Source organism: Diabrotica virgifera, chromosome 7, assembly GCF_917563875.1.
Source record: "Diabrotica virgifera virgifera chromosome 7, PGI_DIABVI_V3a".
Taxonomy (NCBI): domain Eukaryota; kingdom Metazoa; phylum Arthropoda; class Insecta; order Coleoptera; family Chrysomelidae; genus Diabrotica; species Diabrotica virgifera.
The window spans coordinates 148,457,996-148,481,862 of record NC_065449.1 but is presented as its reverse complement, the minus strand read 5'-3'; the positions used below and the strand labels follow the sequence as shown (position 1 = coordinate 148,481,862).

The 23,867-nt window shown below is 34.9% G+C and overlaps 1 protein-coding gene across 1 annotated transcript in view; it reads right to left on the bottom strand.

Moving 5' to 3' along the window:
* Nucleotides 1-23,867, bottom strand: part of LOC114334008 (ATP-binding cassette sub-family B member 6) — a 123,283-nt gene that overhangs the window by 40,846 nt on the left and 58,570 nt on the right. Inside the window, exon 5 of the mRNA XM_028284007.2 lies at nt 12,264-12,438. Coding sequence (XP_028139808.2) covers nt 12,264-12,438 — 175 coding nt within the window. The remainder of the gene's footprint in view (nt 1-12,263; nt 12,439-23,867) is intronic.

Here is a 23,867-nt window from a genome sequence, read left to right as displayed (position 1 = left end):
GCTGAGTTTACAAGAAGGGTAAAACAGCTGCTTCGTTCACAGCTTAACAGTAAAAATTTGTTTAAGGCACTAAACACCTACGCTTGTTCCGCGCTTGGCTATTCATTTGGTATTGTTAAGTGGACAAAAACGGATATAGAAAATCTTCAGCGAAAAGTACGAACACACCTCACAAAGGCACAAAAACACCACCCTAAAAGTGCAGTAGAACGAACGACATTACCCCGGTATTTAGGAGGAAGAGGACTTATGGATATAGGTGAGCAATTAGATAAATAAATTGCTAATTTAAGAACTTATTTTCAGATGCAGGCTGAGACATCTACTCTACACCGCGCAATTTGCGCAGTAGATGACACAATACCGATCAAACTGAGGGAACCAGAAATGCGCTTAAACCACCTTACTAAGGACGAAAAACTGCGCGCCTGGATGGGTAAACCTCTGCACGGGCGACATCCCAATGAGGTCAGCCAAGACTATGTCGACAATACAGCGTCGAACTATTGGTTGACATCAGGAAAGATGTTCCCTGAAACGGAGGGTTCATTACTGGCCATTCAGGATCAGGTTATACCAGCCAGAAATTACCTGAAATATATCGTCAAAGACCCTCAGGTTCAAAACGACAGATGCCGATATGGATGTCAAGCCCAAGAAACCATCCAACATATTACAGGGGGCTGCCAGGCATTTGCTGCAACTGAATATAAGGAACGGCATGACGCAGTGAGAAAAATCATTCATCAAGAGATAGCTAACAAGTTGGGACTTCTCCAAACGGACCATCTCCCATATTATCAATACGTTCCTGAGAGTATGCTTGAGGATGGCAACTACAAGCTATACTGGGACCGCAGTGTGCTCACAGACCAAACAGTGGCACATAATAGACCAGATCTCGTACTAGTTAATAAATTAACAAGACAAACAACACTAATTGATGTGGCGATACCTAACAACAATAATCTACGTAGTAAATTTACTGAAAAGATCACCAAGTATAGAGATCTGGAAATTCAAATACGGAGACAATGGAGAATGCAAAGTACCCAGACGATACCTATTGTTATATCTACTACTGGAGTCATTCCGAAGACCCTCCTCGAAAGCATAAAAAAGCTGGGTCTCAATGAACATCTTTATAAGACCATGCAGAAAGCTGTACTACTTGCGACGGCCAGAAGTGTACGAAAATTTTTGGGAGATACACCTGCATTCCAAGTCACCTAGGGCTCGATAACACGGAAAGAGTCCCACCAGAGCTCAATCCTTTTGATACCGTAGGTATCTGGGATGAGTCAATTTTCCCCTTAGAGGGAGTGTGAGCCGTATGGCTAAATCTGAGACGTTTACTGCAAGACACTCAAGATATGATCCAGAAAACAACACAGCCCAACAGTGCCTGGATACGTTAAAACAAAGACTCTCAGTTTATTCAGGACGACTAAGAAGGTACAAAGTGAGTAACAACCGAAAATCCGACAATGCCCTTTTTGAGACTGCTGAGAAGGCGTTCTATCGAAAACTCTATTCCACCGTAGAAAATCTCGATAAGTCTTATCCAAGCCAAGAAGAAATTCATGAGTTTTGGGGAAATCAACTTTCCACACCAGCTGCTCTTAACAACAATGCTGGATGGATAGAAGATACGGCACAGAACTGCCAACACTACACTACTACTCTCTACGAACCCTTCACCACTGAAGAAGTCTCAAATATCATCAAAGAGCTTCATAACTGGAAATCTCCTGGATCAGACGGAGTTCAAAACTTTTGGCTCAAGAAGTTTTGGAGTGCTCATGAATGCTTATCAACACTAATTAATTGTGTTATTTCTAATCCGCAGGATATACCATCATTCCTAACTCAGGGAACCACTTATTTAATACCGAAGGATCAAAATAACACCCAAGATCCAGCAAAATACCGCCCAATTACTTGTCTTCCAACTTTGTATAAATTGGTCACATCCTGTGTAGCCCGGCGTATCTACCAACACTGTGCGCTGAACAATATCATAGAGCCTCAACAGAAAGGATGCGCTAAGGGTTCCATGGGCTGCAAAGAACAACTTATCATCGACTCAGTCATTTCTAATCAAGCATATTCCAAAAAGAGGAACCTATTTACTGCTTTTATTGATTACAAGAAGGCCTTTGATTCAGTGCCGCATGAATGGCTTATAGATATATTGAGGATATATAAAGTCGATGATAATATAGTGACCTTTTTACAACATATAATGACAGAGTGGAAAACTAGAATTCACCTTCAAATACCTGGTGAAAGTAACATCGAAACTGAAAATATCGCAATCAGCCGGGGCCTGTTTCAAGGAGATTCGTTGAGTCCTCTGTGGTTCTGTCTAGCTATGAACCCACTATCTCAGCTATTGAACTCCACAGATGCAGGTTTTAGCATCAAAAATAACAACAATGTGGTGGCGAAGCTTAATCATTTATTGTACATGGATGATTTGAAATTAATGGCTTCCACTCGAAACCAACTCGACGAGATGCTAAAAACTGTAGAAACTTTTTCTAATGATATTAGTATGCACTTCGGACTAGACAAGTGCCGTATTTTAAATATAGTCAGAGGAAAAGTACAGCCCGGAGGATTCGATATGCAAAATGGCCAGAACATCGAGGCCATGGGTGAAAACGATATGTACAAATATCTTGGAGTAAAGCAAGCGAGGAAAATTGACCATAAACAAATGAAAACAGAGATAACTACTGAGTTTATACGAAGGGTAAAACAGCTGCTTCGCTCACACCTTAACAGTAGAAATTTGTTTAAGGCACTAAACTCCTACGCATGTTCCGCGCTTAGCTACTCATTTGGTATTGTTAAGTGGACAAAAACAGATATAGAAGCTCTTCAGCGAAAAGTGCGAACACACCTCACAAAGACACAAAAACACCATCCTAAAAGTGCAGTAGAAAGAACAACATTACCACGGAATCTAGGAGGAAGAGGACTTATGGATATAGGTGAGCAATTAGATAAACAAATTGCTAATTTAAGAACTTATTTTCAGATGCAGGCTGAGACATCTACTCTACATCGCGCTATCTGCGCAGTAGATGACACAACACCGATCAAACTGAGGGAACCAGAAATGCGCATAAACCACCTTACTAAGGACGAAAAAGTGCGCGCCTGGATGGGTAAACCTCTGCACGGGCGACATCCCAATGAGGTCAGCCAAGACTATGTCGACAATATAGCGTCGAACTACTGGTTGACATCAGGAAAGATGTTCCCTGAAACGGAGGGTTCATTACTGGCCATTCAGGATCAGGTTATACCAACCAGAAATTACCTGAAATATATCATCAAAGACCCTCAGGTTCAAAACGGCAGATGCCGATATGGATGTCAAGCCCAAGAAACCATCCAACATCTTACAGGTGGCTGCCAGGCATTTGCTGCAACTGAATACAAGGAACGGCATGATGCAGTAGCAAAAATCCTTCATCAAGAGATAGCTATCAAGCTGGGACTTCTCCAAACAGACCATCTCCCGTATTATCAATACGTCCCTGAGAGTATGCTTGAGGATGGCAACTACAAGCTATACTGGGACCGCACTGTGCTCACAGACCAAACAGTGGCACATAATAGACCAGATCTCGTACTAGTTAATAAATTAACAAGACAAACAACACTAATTGATGTGGCGATACCTAACAACAATAATCTACGTAGTAAATTTACTGAAAAGATCGCCAAATACAGGGATCTAGAAATTCAAATACGAAGGCAATGGAGAATGAAAAGTAACCAGACAATACCGATTATTATTTCTACTACTGGAATCATTCCGAAGACCCTCCTCGAAAGCATAAAAAAGCTGGGTCTGAATGAACATCTTTATAAGACCATGCAGAAAGCTGTACTACTCGCGACGGCCAGATGCGTACGAAAATTTCTGGGAGATACACCTGCATTCCAAGTCACCTAGGGCTCGATAACACGGAAAGAGTCCCACCAGAGCTCAATCCTTTTGATACCGTAGGTATCTGGGATGAGTCAATTTTCCCCTTAGAGGGAGTGTGAGCCGTATGGCTAAATCTGATAATAAGACGTTTATTGTTCCAAAAAAAAAAAAATATATATAAATTTACAAAAAAAAACATAGATTTGAAATGTGGTAGGAACAATGCGTTTTGATATCAGCATCTGTACTTTACCAGAAAATACAGGGCTGTTGAACGCCAACTATCTAGATAAAAAAATTGTTACATTATAATAATAATTAACCTAATAACTTAACCTAAACAAAAAGAAAAAAAATCTAATTCTAATTTCATATAGAAGGAAGAAGAAGAAAAAAAGGAAAGGAAAAGTACAAGAAAAGAAAAGATGAGAAAGAGAAAAATAAACGAGAAGAAGAAAGAAAAGAGCTGTTTACACATTTTTTACTGATAATTTAATAGTAGAGCTTTAATTTTCTTTTTGAAAGTAATAGGAGATAAATTACAATTAAAAATTTTATATTTATTAATAAGTGATGGAGCGATATAAGAAAATATTTTCTTAAAGATTTGCTTATTATGCTGGGGAGTTCTAAGTAAGGTTGTAGGTCTCAAGTTTCTTCGGTGCATTTCATTACTGAAGTTTAATTTATTGTACAGATACTTGGGTGTTTTTGTTTTAATGATCTTGTATATAAAGTTTAGCGAGTGCAAAGTTCGCCTGTTGAACATGTTTAACCAGCCAAGATCAAGAAGTTTGTGAGAAACCCTCTGACGTCTGCGTATTCCAAAAATATATCTAAGACAAGAATTTTGTACTTTTTGTACCCTTTTTTTATTAACAACACTTAAAAATGGTCCATATATATGATCATACTAGTGATTAAAATGAGAAAGAATCAACGATTCACAAAGCATTGCCTTTGTTTTAATATTAAGAAAATGCCTGTGGGGGTATAAAGCCTTTAACATGGAGTAAGCCTTTTTTAAACATAAATTAATGTGATTGTTAAAATTTAATTTAGTGTCCATAGTAAGTCCTAAATTTTTGGCAGATGATTGAAAAATAATAGTGTTGTTATCTATACAAGGTACAATATTCGTTGACAGATGCTCACGTTGATTTTCAGAACAGAACAACATGGCTACCGATTTAGAGGGATTTATTTTAAGTAGATGTTTGTTAGAGCTAGTTAAAATTTCCTGAAGGTCAGAATTAATTCTTGCATTGGCTAACTGCGCCTCATGAGGAGCGAAGGAATATTTTAGTTGTGTATCATCGCAGTATTGATGATAGTCACAATGTTTTAAGGACTTTATAATATTAAAAGTATAAATTTTAAATAGCAAAGGTCCTAAGATACTTCCCTGAGGAACCCCTGACAGAATATTACATATATTTGATCGCTTTTCGTCAATTACCACAGTTTGAGTACGAAGAGTTAAATACGATGTTACTAAATTCAATGAAGCTTCATCGAAGCCTATATGTTTTAAAATTGATATTAAAATTTCATGATTGATCATATCAAAGGCTTTCGAATAGTCCAAGAGAATTAAAACTGTTGCATACTTTCTATCATCTGCGGATACTATATTGTCAATTATATCGGAAATCGCTGTCTCACAACTATAACCTGTCCTAAATCCTGATTGCTTAGCAGGAATAATATTATTTTTTTCCAAAAAATTGCTCATTTGCTTTTCCATAATTTTTTCGATAATTTTCGAGAACGTGGGTAGGATAGATATACATCGCAGGTGATTAAATTCAGTTGGATTCTTTATTTTAGGTAAAGGAATAATTTTTGCTCTTTTCCAAGATGCGGGAAAGTAAAACTCAATGATACAGCTATTAACAATATGCGTAATAAAAGGCACGATAAAGGGGCAACAAAGTTGAATTAGAGTTATATTAAGATCATCCTGTCCAAAGGCTTTTGATTTTACACTCAAGATAATATCGGCAACGTCCTCCATAGACACTGTATTAAAACGAAATGGTTCTTGAACTGGCATAGAATGATTTCTGTAAAAACTTAGAAGTTCATTACTGGGTTGTTGATTAATTGAACAAGCCGCTGTAAAATGTTGATTAAGTTTATTAACGTCTTTAAGATTATCTGGAATATGATTTTGTTTTCTGTTAAGTACATTAATCTTCCTAAGCTCATTCCACTTTTCTTTTACGTTGCAGTTTTGAAGTTTATTGTTTAAATAAATCTTTTTTTCACGTCTAATAGTAGAAGTAGTTAAGTTCCTAATCTGTTTGTAGTAATTCCAGTGTTCCGGATTCCTACTACGACGATATCTATTTAGAGCTTGGTTTCGCATTTTTTGCATAAGTCGTATATTGTCTGTAATCCAGGGGCAATATGGTTTTTGCTTATTTGTACAAGTTCTTAAGGGGGCATGCTTATCAAAAATACCGAGTAATGTATTTGTAAGAAATGTCACTTTTTCATCAATATCATTAATTAAATATAGGTTGTGCAAGGATGCACCCTCAAGATCCCGTTGAAACTCTTCTAAATTAATGCGACTTAATGCTCTGTATGTAAATGAAACATTATTTGACGGAGGCTTATCAAACTTAATTTTACAGCATGTGAGAAAGTGGTCGGAGATATTGATATCTAAGTTCTCCACATCAAAAACACCATCAAAACTTGAACATATTAAATCAATTAAAGTAGATGTTCTGTCAGTCACACGAGTTGGTTCATTAACTAACTGTTTTATGTCAAAAGACTCAAATATATTATTAAGTTGGGAAGTGTAAGAAAAGTTAACGTCTAATTGGTCTATATTAAAATCACCCAAGAACACAATTTTACCCGACTGAGCGTAAAACTGTGGTAAAAGATCCTCGAAATAATCCAAGAATTCTCTATGACTTGAGCCTGGCGGCCTGTAAATAATTCCCATTATTAATACATTATGATTTTGGGTGATTTTTATCCAAATATGCTCAATGAAGGGCTTACATTCTTGTAAGATTACGGAGAAATGTAAGCCATTTTTTATATAAATACCAACTCCTCCAGCATTCAGCAAACGATCTTGTCTAATAAATGTATAATTATTGATTTCAGAAACTTCATCACTTATATCACCGTTTAACCAAGTTCCAGTAACACCTAAGATATCATAGTTTTTGTTTTGTAAGTGATCTTTTAGCAAATCAAAATTATTATGTAACGATCTTACATTAATTTGTGCAACGCTCAACATATTTTAGAAAGAAGGGAGAAAAGAAACTATTAGAGAAAGGAAATACAGAGAGATAGAAAGAGGAAATATATAGAGATGGAGAGACAGTATTAAAAAAACAATATTCTTGCTACAAATCCAAATCGCACAAAGATAATACCTGCAGATTAAGTGCAAGTAGCCAAATTATATTTTATAGATCTACTTCATAAGTGAATAGAATATTTTATTTACGTTTCAGAACATTATTCATTAAAGTAAATTTAATACAAAAATAAACAAGTATATTATATATAAAAAAAGATAAAAGAAGAAAAGTTGTTAATATTAGATTACAAATGCTGGTGTTATTGCTTTTTTATTTACATTTAAACAAACAAATTTTAAGGAATATTCAATTAATAGTGAAATATTTATTTTGATTAACGACATTTCATGGAAAACAATTTAAACAAAAAAATGTCTGTGCAATGTAAACAAACAGATCTTTGTGAAATGTATTGTTTTAAATAATACAAAATTGTATTATTTAAAAATTGTTATTCGTTTATAAATGACAAGATATATTTTATGCTAAAAAAATGGGCAAATAAAGTCAAATCATATATTATGAGCGTAAATTAAATAATAACAGTCTACCTTGCATCAACAGGGATGTCCAATATATCCTTCTCATTCTGAACGCGGATAATACTACCACCACTTTTTACGTAAATATTGCCATTTAGGCAAAATGCACTTTTTGATGAGAACTTTTGCACCGCCGAATTTAGTAATTGTACTCGATATTTAGTTAGGTCTTCCTTAATCACAATGTTAGTATGTTTTAATAATTTGCGACACTTTAATATTTCAGAATGTTTGTTTACATCCACGAGTTGAACCAGAACTGCCGGAGGTTTATCATTAGTCGGGTTTTTTGCGGCCACTCGAAAACTATTTTTGATATCCTTGTCTGAGAAGGTAGATAATTTTAACTTCGATTTGAATAAAGTACACACTTTTTCTTTTAAATTTTCATTCTCCGAAACCTCAAGACCAAAAATTCTAATATTTTGGTTTCGAGAGAACTGCTCACTATTATCAACCGCCATTTTAAGTTGTGTATTTTCAGATTTTACCTTTTTCAGCTCTTGCTTTAGCGTCAACACTTCATTTTCGACACTTTTAAGCCTGTTTTCAAATTTCATCTCAATTTTTTTGAAGATTTTATCAGCTATCTGAGACATATGTTGTTGGTTAAAGAATGCGCTACATTCCTGCGCAACAATCTTTTTAATGTCCTCCAGGTCAGTGCGAGTTAGAACCATTTTTCTCTCGCTTATGGAAGTTTTGCACGATTTTTCAAATTACAATCACAAGTTAAGCAATATTCAAACACTTTTCGCACTTTTTCCACAGTTAATTTCACTTATAAATCATTAATTTTCTTAAAAATGTGCTTAGCTACTTGACACAAACATGCCTTACTTACAGCGCCATCTCTCTCTTCTGATAAACGTCATAGTGTACGAAAAACATGGAGGCGATGAAAAGCTCTATCGAACTTAATTAGGATGGAATAGAGACGATGGCTATTTTACGTCAAATCGTAATCATGTTATTTAGAATGTGTACCAGGAATTCCTTCCCTGGAATTTCTGGTATCCAAAGCGACAAGTCCTCATATCACGTCTCAGACAGATGGCTGAAACCATAGATTTAATAAGAATATACTAGGCATAGTAGGCAAAATAGTGTAACGCGGAGCAGTCGGTAGGTGGTCTATCTATCTCTCTTTGCTGCGCGAGTAACAGACAAAGATGGCTACGCCACTCCAAGTGAATATTGACCAATGACGTCCTTGATATTGGCGTTACACCTCGATGCACAGAGCGGCCCATATCTTACCTTGTCTAGTCTTAATATATTATGTATATGGTTGCAACACATTAATACTTGCTGAAAAGAGAAGAGGAACCAATGTGTTTTGTTTGTGAATGTAAAGTGACAGTGAATCACATTTTGATCGACTGTCCAAGATACTCAGTTGGAACACTAAATATCACCATCTTCCACAATCCTTAAACGAACTTCTAGGAGAATCTAATAGCCAGGGAGGTAGTGTCAAATTTAACCGAAGCATTTTAGCAGGGCTGTTTTCCTTTTATTTAGTTAGGTGTTCCAAAGCTTATTAACAAATGATGTGTCAGCTGGCCCAAAACCGGGGATTTTAGCCAAGAAAAGGTAAAATGTGAAACTTGATGGAAAAATGCTACAACTTATATGTCAACTATTTATCTCCGTGACTTACGTGTATAATAGCCAAAAGTACCTAGCTACTGGCTTTCACCCAGACGACTTGGGTTCAAATCCTGGCCTTGAAAATCTTTTTTGTTTTTAAAAGTGACATTTTGATTTGAAAAATAATTATTTTTTGATAATACCACGTTTTTATTATTTATACGACACAATATAAAAAAGTCTGTATGTCTTTTATAGAATCGTAAACTATGCATTTGATTATAATATGATAATAATCATAATATTATTATGATTGACGTCCTTAACCCCTTTGATCCCACGACATTTTTTTTTTCGATAATACAAGATTTTTTTGAATGTCTTTGTTGAATCGGGGTTAAATAGTAACAATTCATTGTTATTTGACATAAAAAATTTAAATTTTTAGCAAAAAGTAGGTGTACTCATACGAGTACAATGGGCTGATCGGGAGTCAAAAATATAAAACATTGTGTAAAAATGAAAATATTTTATTTGCTTACAATATAGGTACATACTTGGTTACGTCCTGTATTATAATTTAACTAGTATGAAATTGTACAAAACAATCACGTTCAATACACAGAGTAACCTCACACTTTATACAAGTCCAACGTACTCTTTGATGGCATAAGCCATCAACCATATTTGCCTCGGATTTGTTCTTTCATATTATCCAGACGACCCTCGTAACCTGTTGTAGATGTCATACTAATGTCAGTAATTTCTTCCGTCCAGTCAGATTCATTGTTTTTATTTTGACTCTTCAGTAAATTTTCTCTTCTAATGGCAAGAGGAAGATTGTCTTCTTCGTCGTCATCAGAGTCATCATTCATGTAATGAACCTCTATTTCTCCGGGAACGTCATTCGGAAAGCTTTGAGTCTGAAGATCATCCTCATCTATGTCTTCATTGTCAGTTTGATAGTCAATCTCAGGAGGAATAACTACCACCGATACATCTTTATGAGTGGAATTCGCTAGATCATCTGAAGCTAAAGCAAGAGTTCTATAACGTTTTCCATAAAACCCAATGGGACTAATAGGCGGTAATTCTTGAAAATCCATTCCAATACCAATATTGAACCTGAAACAATAAAAAACCAATTAATCATTTTGATCTCATACAAGCCCACTGTACTCAGATGAGTACAGGTCTATTTTGTAACATAAAAACAAAAATAATAAAAAAAATCTTATACTGAATAAATAGACATTACTAGTACTTACCCTTACAACAGTAAAAGTTAAAAAAATGATAAATAATATCAAAATCACAAAATAACAAGCACTTCAATAATAAAACAGAAATATCGAGGTTAGGTTATAATTACTGAGGCAAAAATTACGAAGAAGAGCGCCACCTAGGATATAATTTGTGAAAATCTAGTAGAACACTTCCTACTAGAATCGCACATACACGTGGAGTACCACTTTTTTATCAGATGTGTCACTACTAGGCCATTTTTGCTGCTGTACTTAGACGAGTACGGTGGGACCAAATAGGTTAATAAACAAAGTTGTACAAAATCCCCTAAAGCTTCCTTAGTACGACCAATCTAATTGAAAAAGGGGGTTGCCCCCCGCTCGACGTTCTTTTCTATTTTTTTGGACCCTAATTTTTCACTTTTCTATCACCAACCCCTTTATTAATCTAAATATTTCCTTGTTCTCTATAATATACAAAAATGAATGTTTGTCTGTATACATACCCCTTATCGAATCGTAAACTATGCATTTGATAATAATATGATGACCTTACGCAAAGTTGCTGTACGTGAACCCGGGAAGGTTTCTGAGTTAATACGACCAATCTAAGTAATCAATTATTTACGCATACACTACAAAAACAACATTGTTTATTAGAAAAAAAGTATACGCAATATTTTTGAGTAGTTTTTGGCTTTCTGGTAATTTTAGGTAATATTTAACTTTTAAACATTATTTTTTAGTTCTAAGGCGGTACGAAGTTTGCCGGGTCAGCTAGATAATAATAAAAAAGTATTCTTGAACTATGTAGTTTGGCAAAGATTAAAAAGTATAGGTAAATCATTAATTTATGAATGATTGTATGATTGTAAGAAAAAAGCGTCAGCTGAATATATACTTATGATCAAATGCAAAGTTTACGATTCTATAAAAGACATAGACTTTTTTATATTGTGTCGTATAAATAATAAAAACGTGGTATTATCAAAAAATAATTATTTTTCACATCAAAATGTCAATTTTAAAAACAAAAAAGATTTTCAGGGCCAGGATTTGAACCCAAGTCGTCTGGGTGAAAGTCGGTAGCTAGGTATTCTTGGCTATATACACGTAAGTCACGGAGATAAATATTTGGCATATATGTTGTAGCGTTTTTCCATCAAGTTTCACATTTTACCTTTTCTTGACTAAAATCCCCGGTTTTGGGCCAGCTGACACATCATTTGTTAATAAGCTTTGGAACACCTAACTAAATAATAAGAAAACCGCCAGGCTAAAATGCTCCGGTTAAATTTGACACTACCTCCCTGGCTATAAAGACATACCTGACTTAGTAGAATTCTTAAAATCCATAAACTTTTTTTAATAAAATTTAATGCAATACATCAATAATTAAAATATATTATATTGTATACCTTATCGGTAATTGATATTTTGTATATGTTTATGTATGTTGTATTTTTTTATCACTTTTTGTACCTTGTAATGCTAATAACCGAAAGCCCTAAGTGGTTGAAGCAAAAAAAATATTGAAACGTTTTCTGCACATGTATTTAATATTTAGTGGTAAAAATAATAAAAATTGAGCACTTACCAATTAATTTTTGATAGATAGGCACAAACAAATTAACCGCCCTTCCTCCTAATAATAATATGAAGCAAATCAGTACTTTAAACTGTAATGTGAAATTTTTCTTTGGCCATAAGAAAGGCGCTAATATCTTCACCTTTTTCCAAAAATTCTTCCATGTAGAGGCATTTTCATTGTTCTAAAATCATAAATAAAATAAAATTGTTATGCCAGCGTTAAAAATATTTCAAATACCTTAAAGTTTAAATTAACCGCTAAATTATCAAATTTGACTTTACTTTTCTGCTTCTTTTCAGACTCATTATCTCCTGCAGATGTCATGTTGACTTGTGCGAATTCATGTCTATTTTTTGTCATTTTACTTTCAGCAAATAGTTAACTTAAAATATATTAAATTGCATTCAATATTTGACAATGTACAAATTTCACAAAGATATGTGTACATAAAATGTATATATATTTTTTACTTATAAGAAATTAACCAAATGTTATTTTTTCAGCAAATGAAAATGCTATTACAAAACTTGGAACACATTCAATTTTAAAAGCCGTCTGAAATCAGTGCAGTTCCAATCGATTGTATAACTTAGTACAGTCGCTTAATACACAATTTGATGCTGGGTGGTGTATTCTGTGATTTGATCAATATTATGTCGGGATACGAATTTACTCGTTAGATCTGTCACTTTGGAATAGAGATGCGCGTAACAGTTCTTTTATATTAAAGGGACTCAAGATGAGCTTATGATAAAAAAGCAGCGACTAACGTTATCCTGGAACATAATATTTCAAAACATAATTTACACGTGCTTCAATATCATCATCATCATTCAACGCGGATCTATCCACTGCTGGATATACAGTGATGAGCGAGCTAATAACCGGCAAAATAGCACAAAAGATGAAAAACGTATTCAGTTGTGAGATAAAAAGAAATGAAACTAATCGAGCTGGGAAATTTAGCTACATTAACCTATAACCTGTGACCACTGTCACAGTGACAATTTTAGTTGGCATACTCCTCTGATACGTGTAAAGGTGGGAAACAATCAATATAATGTAAATTTATTGGTTAATATCGCTAAATTTCCCAACTCGACTAGTTTCATTTCTTTTTTCTCACAACTAACACACGTTTTCCATCTTTTGTGCTATTTTGCCGGTTATTAGCGTGCTCATCACTGTAGGTCTCCCTCAGTCTTTTCCGTATATTTCCGGTTTTGTGCTGATTGCATCCAATTTTTGTCGATCCGTTTTATGTCATCGGACCATCTTGTTGGCGGACGTACACGTGTTTTAATTCGTGAATTTTTGACATCTATTGAGACAAGTTTGAACGGAAGTCTCAGCGCTTGCATTAGCAATGGATTTGTAAGTTTACGTTTTTGGTATTTGGTTTAGATATTTAATATTTTTGTATTTTAGCTTATTTTTTCAAAAATGGAACAACTCTTTGCAACTAACAAAACTTTTAAAACTTGAAGCAAAGAATTTGAAGGAGAATTAAAGAATTACCATGAAACTACATTTATTCAGTAAGGATCATTTATGAGGTAATTCATTTAAATGAAAGTGGTATAGTGGTGAAGATAGTTTGTCGTTTAGAACAGTAACAGACTTTGTGATAGTCAAACTGGATTTGATGATATAAAATAAAAAAAGAACTGCAACTGAATACAAAAGAACAGCAAAAGAAAAGTGACAATAAATTTTAGTGATACCACACGTGAAGAAGCAATTTATCAAGATAAGAGAAGAATAGGAGGTACCTCTGTAATAAAATGTGTTGTGGATCCAATAGTACCGCGCACAAACCTTATGGATATTAGGTCCCAGTGGATTTAGTTCATACTTTGGGAAAATATCCTTTGAAGCATCCTGATAAAAAGTTCTCATGGGAACATCTCGATCGTATGGAGGATTTTCAAGATATAGAGGCACAAACTCGGAAAATTATAAGATTTACCGGGTATTGCAATTCCCTGAGTTACTGGTTATCTGGCAACATGTAGAAGTTTGGATTAAATAAAAGTACTAGTAGTCTAGGATTTTTTCCTGGCTATCCAATGGCGACCTTTACTTTGACCTTGACCTTCAACGGACGTCCTCTTCTAGAGTTTCGAGGGGTTTCAGCATTAAATTGATATAAATAGATTACTCATGGGTTTTTGGGATCGCTAAACACGAATATGCCATCAGAATTGACCTCCGGAGGACGTGGTGGCCAGGGCCATTGTAAGGGAAGTCATCTTCTAGAGTTTCGATGGTTTTCGGCATTTAATTGATGCAACTGAATTACTGGAGGGTTTTTTGAGGTCGATAAACACGAATATGCCACCAGAACCGACTTCCGGAGCACCTGGTTTCCAAGGTCAATGAAAGGGGTTCCTGGAGTTTCGAGTGTCTTCGGTACTACATTGATGCAAACGGATTACTCATAGGTTTTTGGAGTTGCTGAACACGAATACCCCATATCCTGTCACCAGGAGTACCTGGTGCCTAAGGCACGTCATGCTTTGTAGATTCGAGGGCTTTCGGTACTATATAAATGTAAACTGATTACTCACAGATTTTTGGGGCTGCTGAACGTGAATACGCCATCAGATCCGACCCACGGAGTACCTGATGCCTAAGGCAGGTATTCTTCTGAAGTTTCGACACGTTTCAGCATTAAATTGATGCAGATGGGTATTACACATGGGTTTTTGGGGCTGCTGAACACAAATACGCCATCAGAACAGACACCGGGTTACCTGGTGCCTAAAACACGTCATCTTCTGGGGTTTCGAGAGTTTTTGGTAGTAAATTGATGCAAGAGGATTACTCTTGTATTTTTTGGGGTTGCTGAACACGAATATGACTTAGATAAAATACTCTGGAGTAGGTATTTAGTGACCACGATGGACAACACTATCAAAATAAAATATAGTAAATCGATCTTAAAATAAATGAAGGAAGAGCATTGTCAGATATAAATTGAGTTTCTATTTATAAATAATTAAAACAATTGAATAGCACAACATAGTTATTTTAATAAAAATCTACAAATAGCAAAAAATTTTTCACCAATTTGTACGCTTTCCTTGAACAGCAACTCGGAAAACCCCCCGAATACTCGGTGTGTACTAATCCGTTTGCATCAATTTAGTACCGAAAACTCTCAAAACTCCAGAAGATGACGTGCCTTAGGCGATAGGTGCTCCGGTGTCTGTTCTGATGGCGTATTCGTGTTCAGCAACTCCAAAAAGCCATGAGTAATCCATTCGTATTAATTTAATGCCGAAAACTCTCGAAACTCGAGAAGATGAATAACCTTAGACACCAGGTGCTCCGTGGGTCGGATCTGATGGCGTATTAGCGTTCAGCGACCCCAAAAAGCCATGAGTAATCCGTTTTTATCAATTTAATGCCGAAAACCCTTGAAACCCCAGAAGATAACGTGCCGTAGACACAATGTGATTCGTGGGTCAGATCTGATAGTGTATGAATGTTCAGAAACCCCAAAAACCTAAGAGTAATCCATTTGATTCCTCCAAAACTCCAGAAGATAACCTACATTGGGCACAAGGTGCTCCTGTGTTTATGCTGATCACGTGTTCTTGTTCAGCAACCCTATTCGCGGTGTGCAAGTACTTGGAAGGCATACGTGAAACGATCGTGCGCGAATAGCGGAGAAATATTGCAACTTTCTTAAATAATTCATATTGTCAATTGAAATTGTCAAATTGACGTACATTTCATATCTACTGTCATTGGAGAAGAAAAATTATATGTTGCTCCACAATATTGATATGATACGCAATTATTACAGGGTGTAACAAAAATACAGGTCATACATTTAATCACATATTCTGGGACCAAAAATAGTTCGATTGAACCTAACTTACCTTAGTACAAATGTGCACATAAAAAAAGTTACAGCCCTTTGAAGTTACAAAATGAAAATAGATTTTTTCCAATATATCGAAAACTATTAGAGATCTTTTATTGAAAATAGACATGTGGCATTTGTATGGTAGTAGTATCTTAAGAAAAAATTATAGTGAAATTTGGACACCCCATAAATATTTTATGGGGGTTTTGTTCCTTTAAACCCCCCAAACTTTTGTGTACGTTCCAATTTAATTATTATTGTAGTATAGTTTAAGTAACCAATACAGTGAAACGGGTCAGATTTGTAAGTCCTGCTAGTTCCCCTTTAATATAGTTCGGAGGCTGGTTGTTTTTTCTGGTGATTAAATATGTAATTAAAAATATTGATTTTTACTTAGATATACCGTTAAAGCAGGACATATCGTATGTGCTAAAATTAATTATTAATTAATTAATTAATCTTAAATTAAACAACATTTTACACTCCATTATCGAGCTTTAAATCACACACCTATACTCCAGTAAGACATACTACTGAACTAAAAGTTTTGTAAAACTTGTAAATTTCTGAGGGGACCGATTATGTGAGTGTGAAAAACAGATGTCATCAAACGAACCGCCTCTTAAAACATCTTTGACAAAGAATACCAAATTTTGCCGACCTTAAAGCTGTTTCACAATATAAATTTCTCGAACATAGCATTAGTTAAACACGATATTTTAAAAACTTTTTTGCCTCTTAATACTTTTTCGAAAAGTCAGTTTTTATCGAGATATTTTGAATATTTGTCAAATCCACCACATATTTGTATATGGCTAAGTACGATTAAGGAGACTGGTAATAAATAATATGAAAATTTATTTAAGATTTACATTTTTAGGTATATTTTGAACGATATTAAAAATGAAGTAATATCTCGATAAAAAGTGCCTTCTCCAAAAAATACAAAGAGGCAAAAAAGTTTTAAAAATATTGTGTTTAACTAATGGTGCCGCAGTAAAAGTTTAATTGGAACATACACAAACATTTGGGGGGTTTAAAGGAACAAAACCCCCATAAAATTTTTATGTAAACATATTATAAAAGAAGCCGCAACTCGATAAAAACTGCCTTATCGAAAAAATACTAAGAGGCAAAAAAAGTTTTAGAAATATTGAATTTAACTAATGGTACCACAATAATAATTTAATTGGAACGTACCCAAAAGTTTGGGGGGGTTTAAGGGAACCAAACCCCCATAAAATTTTTACGGGGTGCACAAATTTCACTATAGTTATTTTTTAAGATGTTCCTGCCGTAAGAATGTCACGTGTCCATTTTCAATAAAAAATCTCTAACAGTTCTCGATATATTCGAAAAAATCGATTTTCATTTTGTAACTTCAAAGGGCTGTAACTTTTTTTATGTGCATATTTGTACTAAGGTAAATTAGGTTCATTCGAACTATTTTTGGTCTCAGAATATGTGATTTAATTTATGACCTGTATTTTCGTTACACCCTGTATATAAAGGTAAATTTAATTAATTGTATTTTGCTTGCAGTACTGCATTTTAATAACTAATTTTATTTACTACATAAAATTGTTTACGTTAATAACATTAATAACAATTATCCAGTAACCAGGACTAATATAATTGGCCAATATAATTAAAAGTGCGAATAAAGTTGCAGAGCGTAGAAATAGGTGTCGCTTTGCCGAACTTGCACGGTCCCAATAACTAATCCGTTTGCATTAATGTAATACCGAACACCATCGAAACTCCAGGAGCCTCTTTTATTAACCTTGGAAACCAGGTGCTCCTGGTGGCATATTCGTGTTTAGCGATTTCAAAAACCCTCCAGTAATTCATTTGCATCAATTAAATGCCGAAAACCATCGATACTCTAGAAGATGACGTCCCCTGCAGTGGCGCTGGCCACCACGTGCTCCGGAGGTCAATTCTGATGGCATATTCGTGTTAGCGATCCCAAAAACCCATGACTAATCTGTTTATATCAATTTAATGCCGAAAACCGTCGAAACTCTAGAAGATGACGTCCGTTGAAGGTCAAGGTCAAAGTAAAGGTCGCCATTGGATAGCCAGGAAAAAATCCTAGACTACTAGTACTTTTCTTTGATCAAACCTTCTACATGTTGCCAGATATCCAGTAACTCAGGGAATTGGAATACCCAGTAATTCTTATAATTTTCAGAGTTTGTGCCTTTACATCTTGAAAATCCTCCATACGATCGAGTTGTACCCATGAGAACTTTTCATCACAATGCTTCAAAGAGTATTTTCCCAAAGTATGAACTAAATCCACTGGGACTTAATTTCCATAAGGTTTGTGCGGGGTACTTTATGGAATTGACGTGCACGGATTTGTTTATAGGGCAATAACATCGAACATGTTATTGGATATGTGTGGACGGCCGTAGCTCAGCGGCAAGGTTCTGGCTTCATAAACCAGAGAGCATGAGTTCGATTCTTGCCACCAACGACATTTTCATTTCTAAAAATGATAAGAGCCGTTCACCGTGCCTGATACTGGCCTCATAAGCCAGAGCGCACGGGTTCGAACCCCGGCACATACGAGCTGTCCACCGTGCCTCGGAGAGTACGTTAAGCCGTCTGCCCCTCTGGGCTAGTGTAAATCGACACTAGTTACTTAAAACAGGGTTTACAATAGATAGATAGATAGATAGATAGATAGATAGATAGATAGATATGTTTATTGTTTCTAATGAAAAATCATATAACAAGAGGTTGAGTACAAATTATTACACATAAATAGTCGACGCTTAATGGAGATTTAGTTACAATTATTCATTTAATATAAATGAACGCAATCTGAATGCATTAATAAAAAATGTACACAGTTCCTTAATCTCAGTGGGAGAATGGGTTGTATTTAAAAACAGAAAAAAGCTCTCGGTATTCTCTACAAATGATCGAATAAGGGGTGATCTAAAACACGAGTATAATGGACATTCCAACAAAATGTGGGAAAGAGTCTCTAATTTGTGTAAATTACATATTGAACAATTTTCAGTTTGGTCGATGTGATACGAAATCCCTTTATAATAAAATTTTATGTAAAGTTTAGAGCAAAGTCTGATTTGTGAATAAAGTCTTGTAATATATATGGGAGTTTTTATTTGTAAATAGCTTTGCGGTTGCCTATTGTGTGAGAAATGTTTATAGTACAAAGAATAGCGAGAACTTGTTAATGCTGATAAGTCATCTTGGAAGAGTTTTTCTTTCATTTTTAATAACAAACCGTTTCTTTGATGCCTCAGTAACCCCCATGATAAATTTTCCCAAGTTTCTTTTGCATCAATTTCAGAAAAATAATTTTTTAGCTGAACTACCCAGTTATAATTCTCATTATTGTCATTATTGTTACATAGCTGACGAAGACGGTTATAACAAATTCTTGGATACCTAGAGGAGTCCATAAGTAAAATTCTCTCAAGCCAATTAAGTGATATTTTAAAAATTAAGTATTTTAAGTGAACTTGGCCAACTTCTAGCCTAACATAAGTATTGGGGGTATTTTTTGGTAGATGCAGCAGTCTCTTAAAGAAATTAGTTTGAATTTGTTCTAGAGTATTTGAGTAGCGCAGACCCCAGACAGATATACACTGAGAAAGACAGTTTAAAATAATGGAATTATATAATGTAATTCTCGTCTCCCATGAATTTACTATTGCATTAGACAAGAGGTTCATTACTGCTCCTATAGACTGCTTGGCTCTAGCAATCGTAGTACAATGCAATTGGCGAAGGAACAATTCTTCTTATTCATGTACCATGTCCTTTCAGAACGTTGGTTACCATCATAGCTATCTTAATTTTATTCACTGCCACCCTAAATAGCATGCTTGTATCAACACCATACCAATCTCGCAAGTTCTTCAACCATGAGGTTCTTCTTCGTCCTGGACTGCGCCTACGTTTGCCTGCTATTTTTCCTTGCATGATATTTTGTAGCAACTTATATTTGGGACCTCTCATTAAATGTCCGAAATACTCCAGCTTTCTCTGCTTGATGCTTTTTATGATCTCAGTAGTCTTGCTGAGGCGTTCTAGTATTGTGGAGTTTCGAATCTTCTTCACCCAGGAAACTTTTAAAATTCTTCTATAGCACCACATTTCGAAAGCCTCAAGGCGATTTAGATCGATTTTATTCACAGTCCAGGATTCGACACCATAAAGTAAGACCGAGAACACGTAGCAGCGAAGTAGGCGGATCCTCAGGAACTAAATAAAACTAGGAACAATCCGAAAGGTAAATAAAATGGGATAATTCCCGAAGGTTGGCTGTATACCATCTAGTTAAATAACTTAACGTGAAGTAAAAGACTCCCTGGTGTAGTTGGTATAATATTTTAATAAAAAATTAAAATTTTTAAAAATCCAAAAGGATTACGTTCAAAACGTTTTCGGACTTCATCATCCATGAACTCCATCATCCGTGAACTCGCTGTCCTTGCAAAATAGCCACAATGCCAAACATTGGTTAAGTTGTATGTTCCAACTACATAGCAAAAATTATAAAATAGTTTTGCTTAAAGTGGATGCCAATGGATTACTTCCAGCAACATTATGCTCTACTGCTTTATGTTAACATATTTTTTTTGTTATTAGGTCTTCATTGAACCACAGTTAGTCTGTCAATATGTCTGTCTTGATTGACAGACTAAACGTGGTTCAATGAAGACATATTAACAAAAAAAATATGTTAACGTAAAGCAGTAGAGCATCATGTTGCTAGAAGTAATCCATTGGCATCCACTTTAAGCCAAACTATTTTATAATTTTTGCTATGTAGTTGGAACATATAACTTAACCAGCGTTTGGCATTGTGGCTATTTTTCAAGGACAGGGAGTTCACTGATGATGGACTGATAAGTCCGAAAACGTTTTGAACGTAATCCTTTTGGATTTTTAAAAATTAAAATTTTTTATTAAAATATACCAACTACACCAGGAAGTGTTTTACTTCACGTTAAGTTAATCCGAAAGTATCTCCCCGCTAAAAATGCCATACGATATTATTTACCGTACCTCGGAGAGTACGTTAAGCCGTCGGCTAGTGATACATCGAGACTAGTTACTTCAAACAGGGTGTAATAATAGGCGGTTGAAGCGTAACACTAGCCATGTTACCTTCCTTGTATACCGTAGGCCATAGAGATAGCAGACTACCCTGCTATAATTCCAAAGCCGCGTTAGCGGTATAAAACGGGAGACTATTCTTATTATCGAACATGTAACATATACTTGCCATATAAAAATGCCATACGATATTATTTACCGTGCCTCGGAGAGTACGTTAAGCCGTCGGCTAGTGATACATCGAGACTAGTTACTTCAAACAGGGTGTAATAATAGGCGGTTGAAGCGTAACACTAGCCATGTTACCTTCCTTGTATACCGTAGGCCATAGAGATAGCAGACTACCCTGCTATAATTCCAAAGCCGCGTTAGCGGTATAAAACGGGAGACTATTCTTATTATCGAACATGTAACATATACTTCGGTTGCATCAAAATATTCACAACCATGAATGGACCATCAGCAGTATAGGAAAACGGCAGAGCTCTTAAAGATTGTTCAAATTGAGGATTCGAACAAAAGAATATTTTGTTTACACTCTGTATTTAGGTTTTAGAGCAAAAGATTTAACCGGTCCCGGTTAAACCTCGGTTAGCTAACCGGGGTTCATTCGGGACAGAAAAGTACCTCCTAGGGCCTCTTGCGTTGTAATAAATGAAATTATAATTATAATTATTTATGATTATAATAAAAAGTACAATTGCGTTTATGTATATGTTATGCATATATTTCTGTCCCGATTAAACCCCGGTTACCTAACCGAGGTTTAACCGTGACATAAAGTACCGGCCCTTATACTTATAAAACAAAGTCTGTTATACGTTTCGAAGCTACATTTGGGACCTGATTCGGTTCTAAGACTTGTTCTGACAGAATCTGCATGTTGTTCTTTACAGAACTCCAGCTTTGCACAGATAGTATCTGTGTGAGCAGTGTCTTGTAAAAATACTTGTAATGATCAGCTTATTTTTCGAAAGCTCTAAGAGTATTTTTGCGTAGTGAGCAGAAGTTTGTAATATCCCTTTTTTCTTGCCTTTCAGGCAGTTTCCGCTATTCGGCTGTTAAAATATTCAGAATGGTTCTAATCCGATAAAAAGACTACTAGCTTCTTCTTAGTGGATAGGCAAGATACGAGGGTCATTTGTAAATAGGTTCACTATGCCGCTGAGAAAGATTGCGACGTGCTGGGAGAAATCTGGCAACACTGCTGTACACATCAACTCTTCCTCTCTCTTACCACACCAGTTTCGCCTAGCTGCATTGCTCAGTGTCGGCCTAGTAGCCTTCGAAGATAGAGGTCAAGGTCGCTGTTACCGCCAACGTGAAATGCATGCTGTGATACGTTTTTTTAAATTCAACTCGGATTTACGCTGTTAACATTCATCGTCAGTTAATCGAAGTTTATGGGTAAAAGTGCATATCTGTTCAACATGTTCGCAAATGGTGTAGAGAATTCAGTGAAGATCGGAGCGGAAGGGAAATGTGTAACATTGATTTAATGCTAGTACAAAAAGAACATATGGAATTAGTACAGGATGTAACATTAGTACATATAGGGGAGTGCATATAGATTTTCACTTCGGAAAAAATCAAACAAGATAGAACTTTTTGTAATTGTATTAAGAATAGTTTAATAAACAACATATCAAAAAGTTCTACTCGAGAAGTGAGTGCTTCATTTTTTATTAAACAAATGAACTGCGAAATTAGATGTTTTTTAAATAACTCCGAAAATATAAATTTTAGAAAAAAAACTCACTTGACCATTGAAAAATTCAGAAAATTTTACAAAAAAAACCTTCTATAAAGATTTTTCTAAAATTAAATCTGTAGCTTCTATAAGTTTTTATTTATAACTATAAAGTCACCCTTCTCACAAACATTGGCGCACTGTAAACTAGCGTACGGCGAAGTGCACGGTTGAGTTATTTTAATGTAATTCTTTAACTAATGGATCAAATGAATTTTTATAAATTGATCACGAAAGAAAAATAATTTAGCTATCTTATGGTTGTAATAAAAAGAAATAAAATGTATGGGCATAAGTATGGTGTTGGCGGAAAGTGAGACACATGAATTTGGTTTAAAAATGATTTAAAAATGTGTAACTAATACAATTTTGCTTATAAAACTCTCAATTTTGCACAGCTTACCTTTCAGACATCTTACTAAACGATGTTTCTCTCAAAAAAATCTCAAAAATTTAATTCAAATGATACGACGTCTCAAAAAATGTAATTTTTGAAAACTTTGTAGTTTTGCAGAATTACTACCACTTTAAAAAGGTATTACTCAAGTCTGAACAGATTGATTACAGTTTTATAGTTGCTTTTTTAAAGCTTAGGATGTAATCTTTAAAATGCACCAAATTATTTTACTTTAGAAGTGAAATAAACTATTTCTTTTTGAGAAAATTAAGAAAGATAACAAAAATGTAATACAAAAACCGAAAATTACCAGTTAAAAAAATGTTTATACAAAGTGATCAAAACTTTTTTCTATAAAACTTACCTAAAATTACATTTAATAATAAGCTTCAACAATAAAAAATTGTCAACAAAAAAATTTTTTTAGCTCTCATACAGTATGTCTGCGTAACTTGAAACCTATTGATAACTTTTTTATTATCA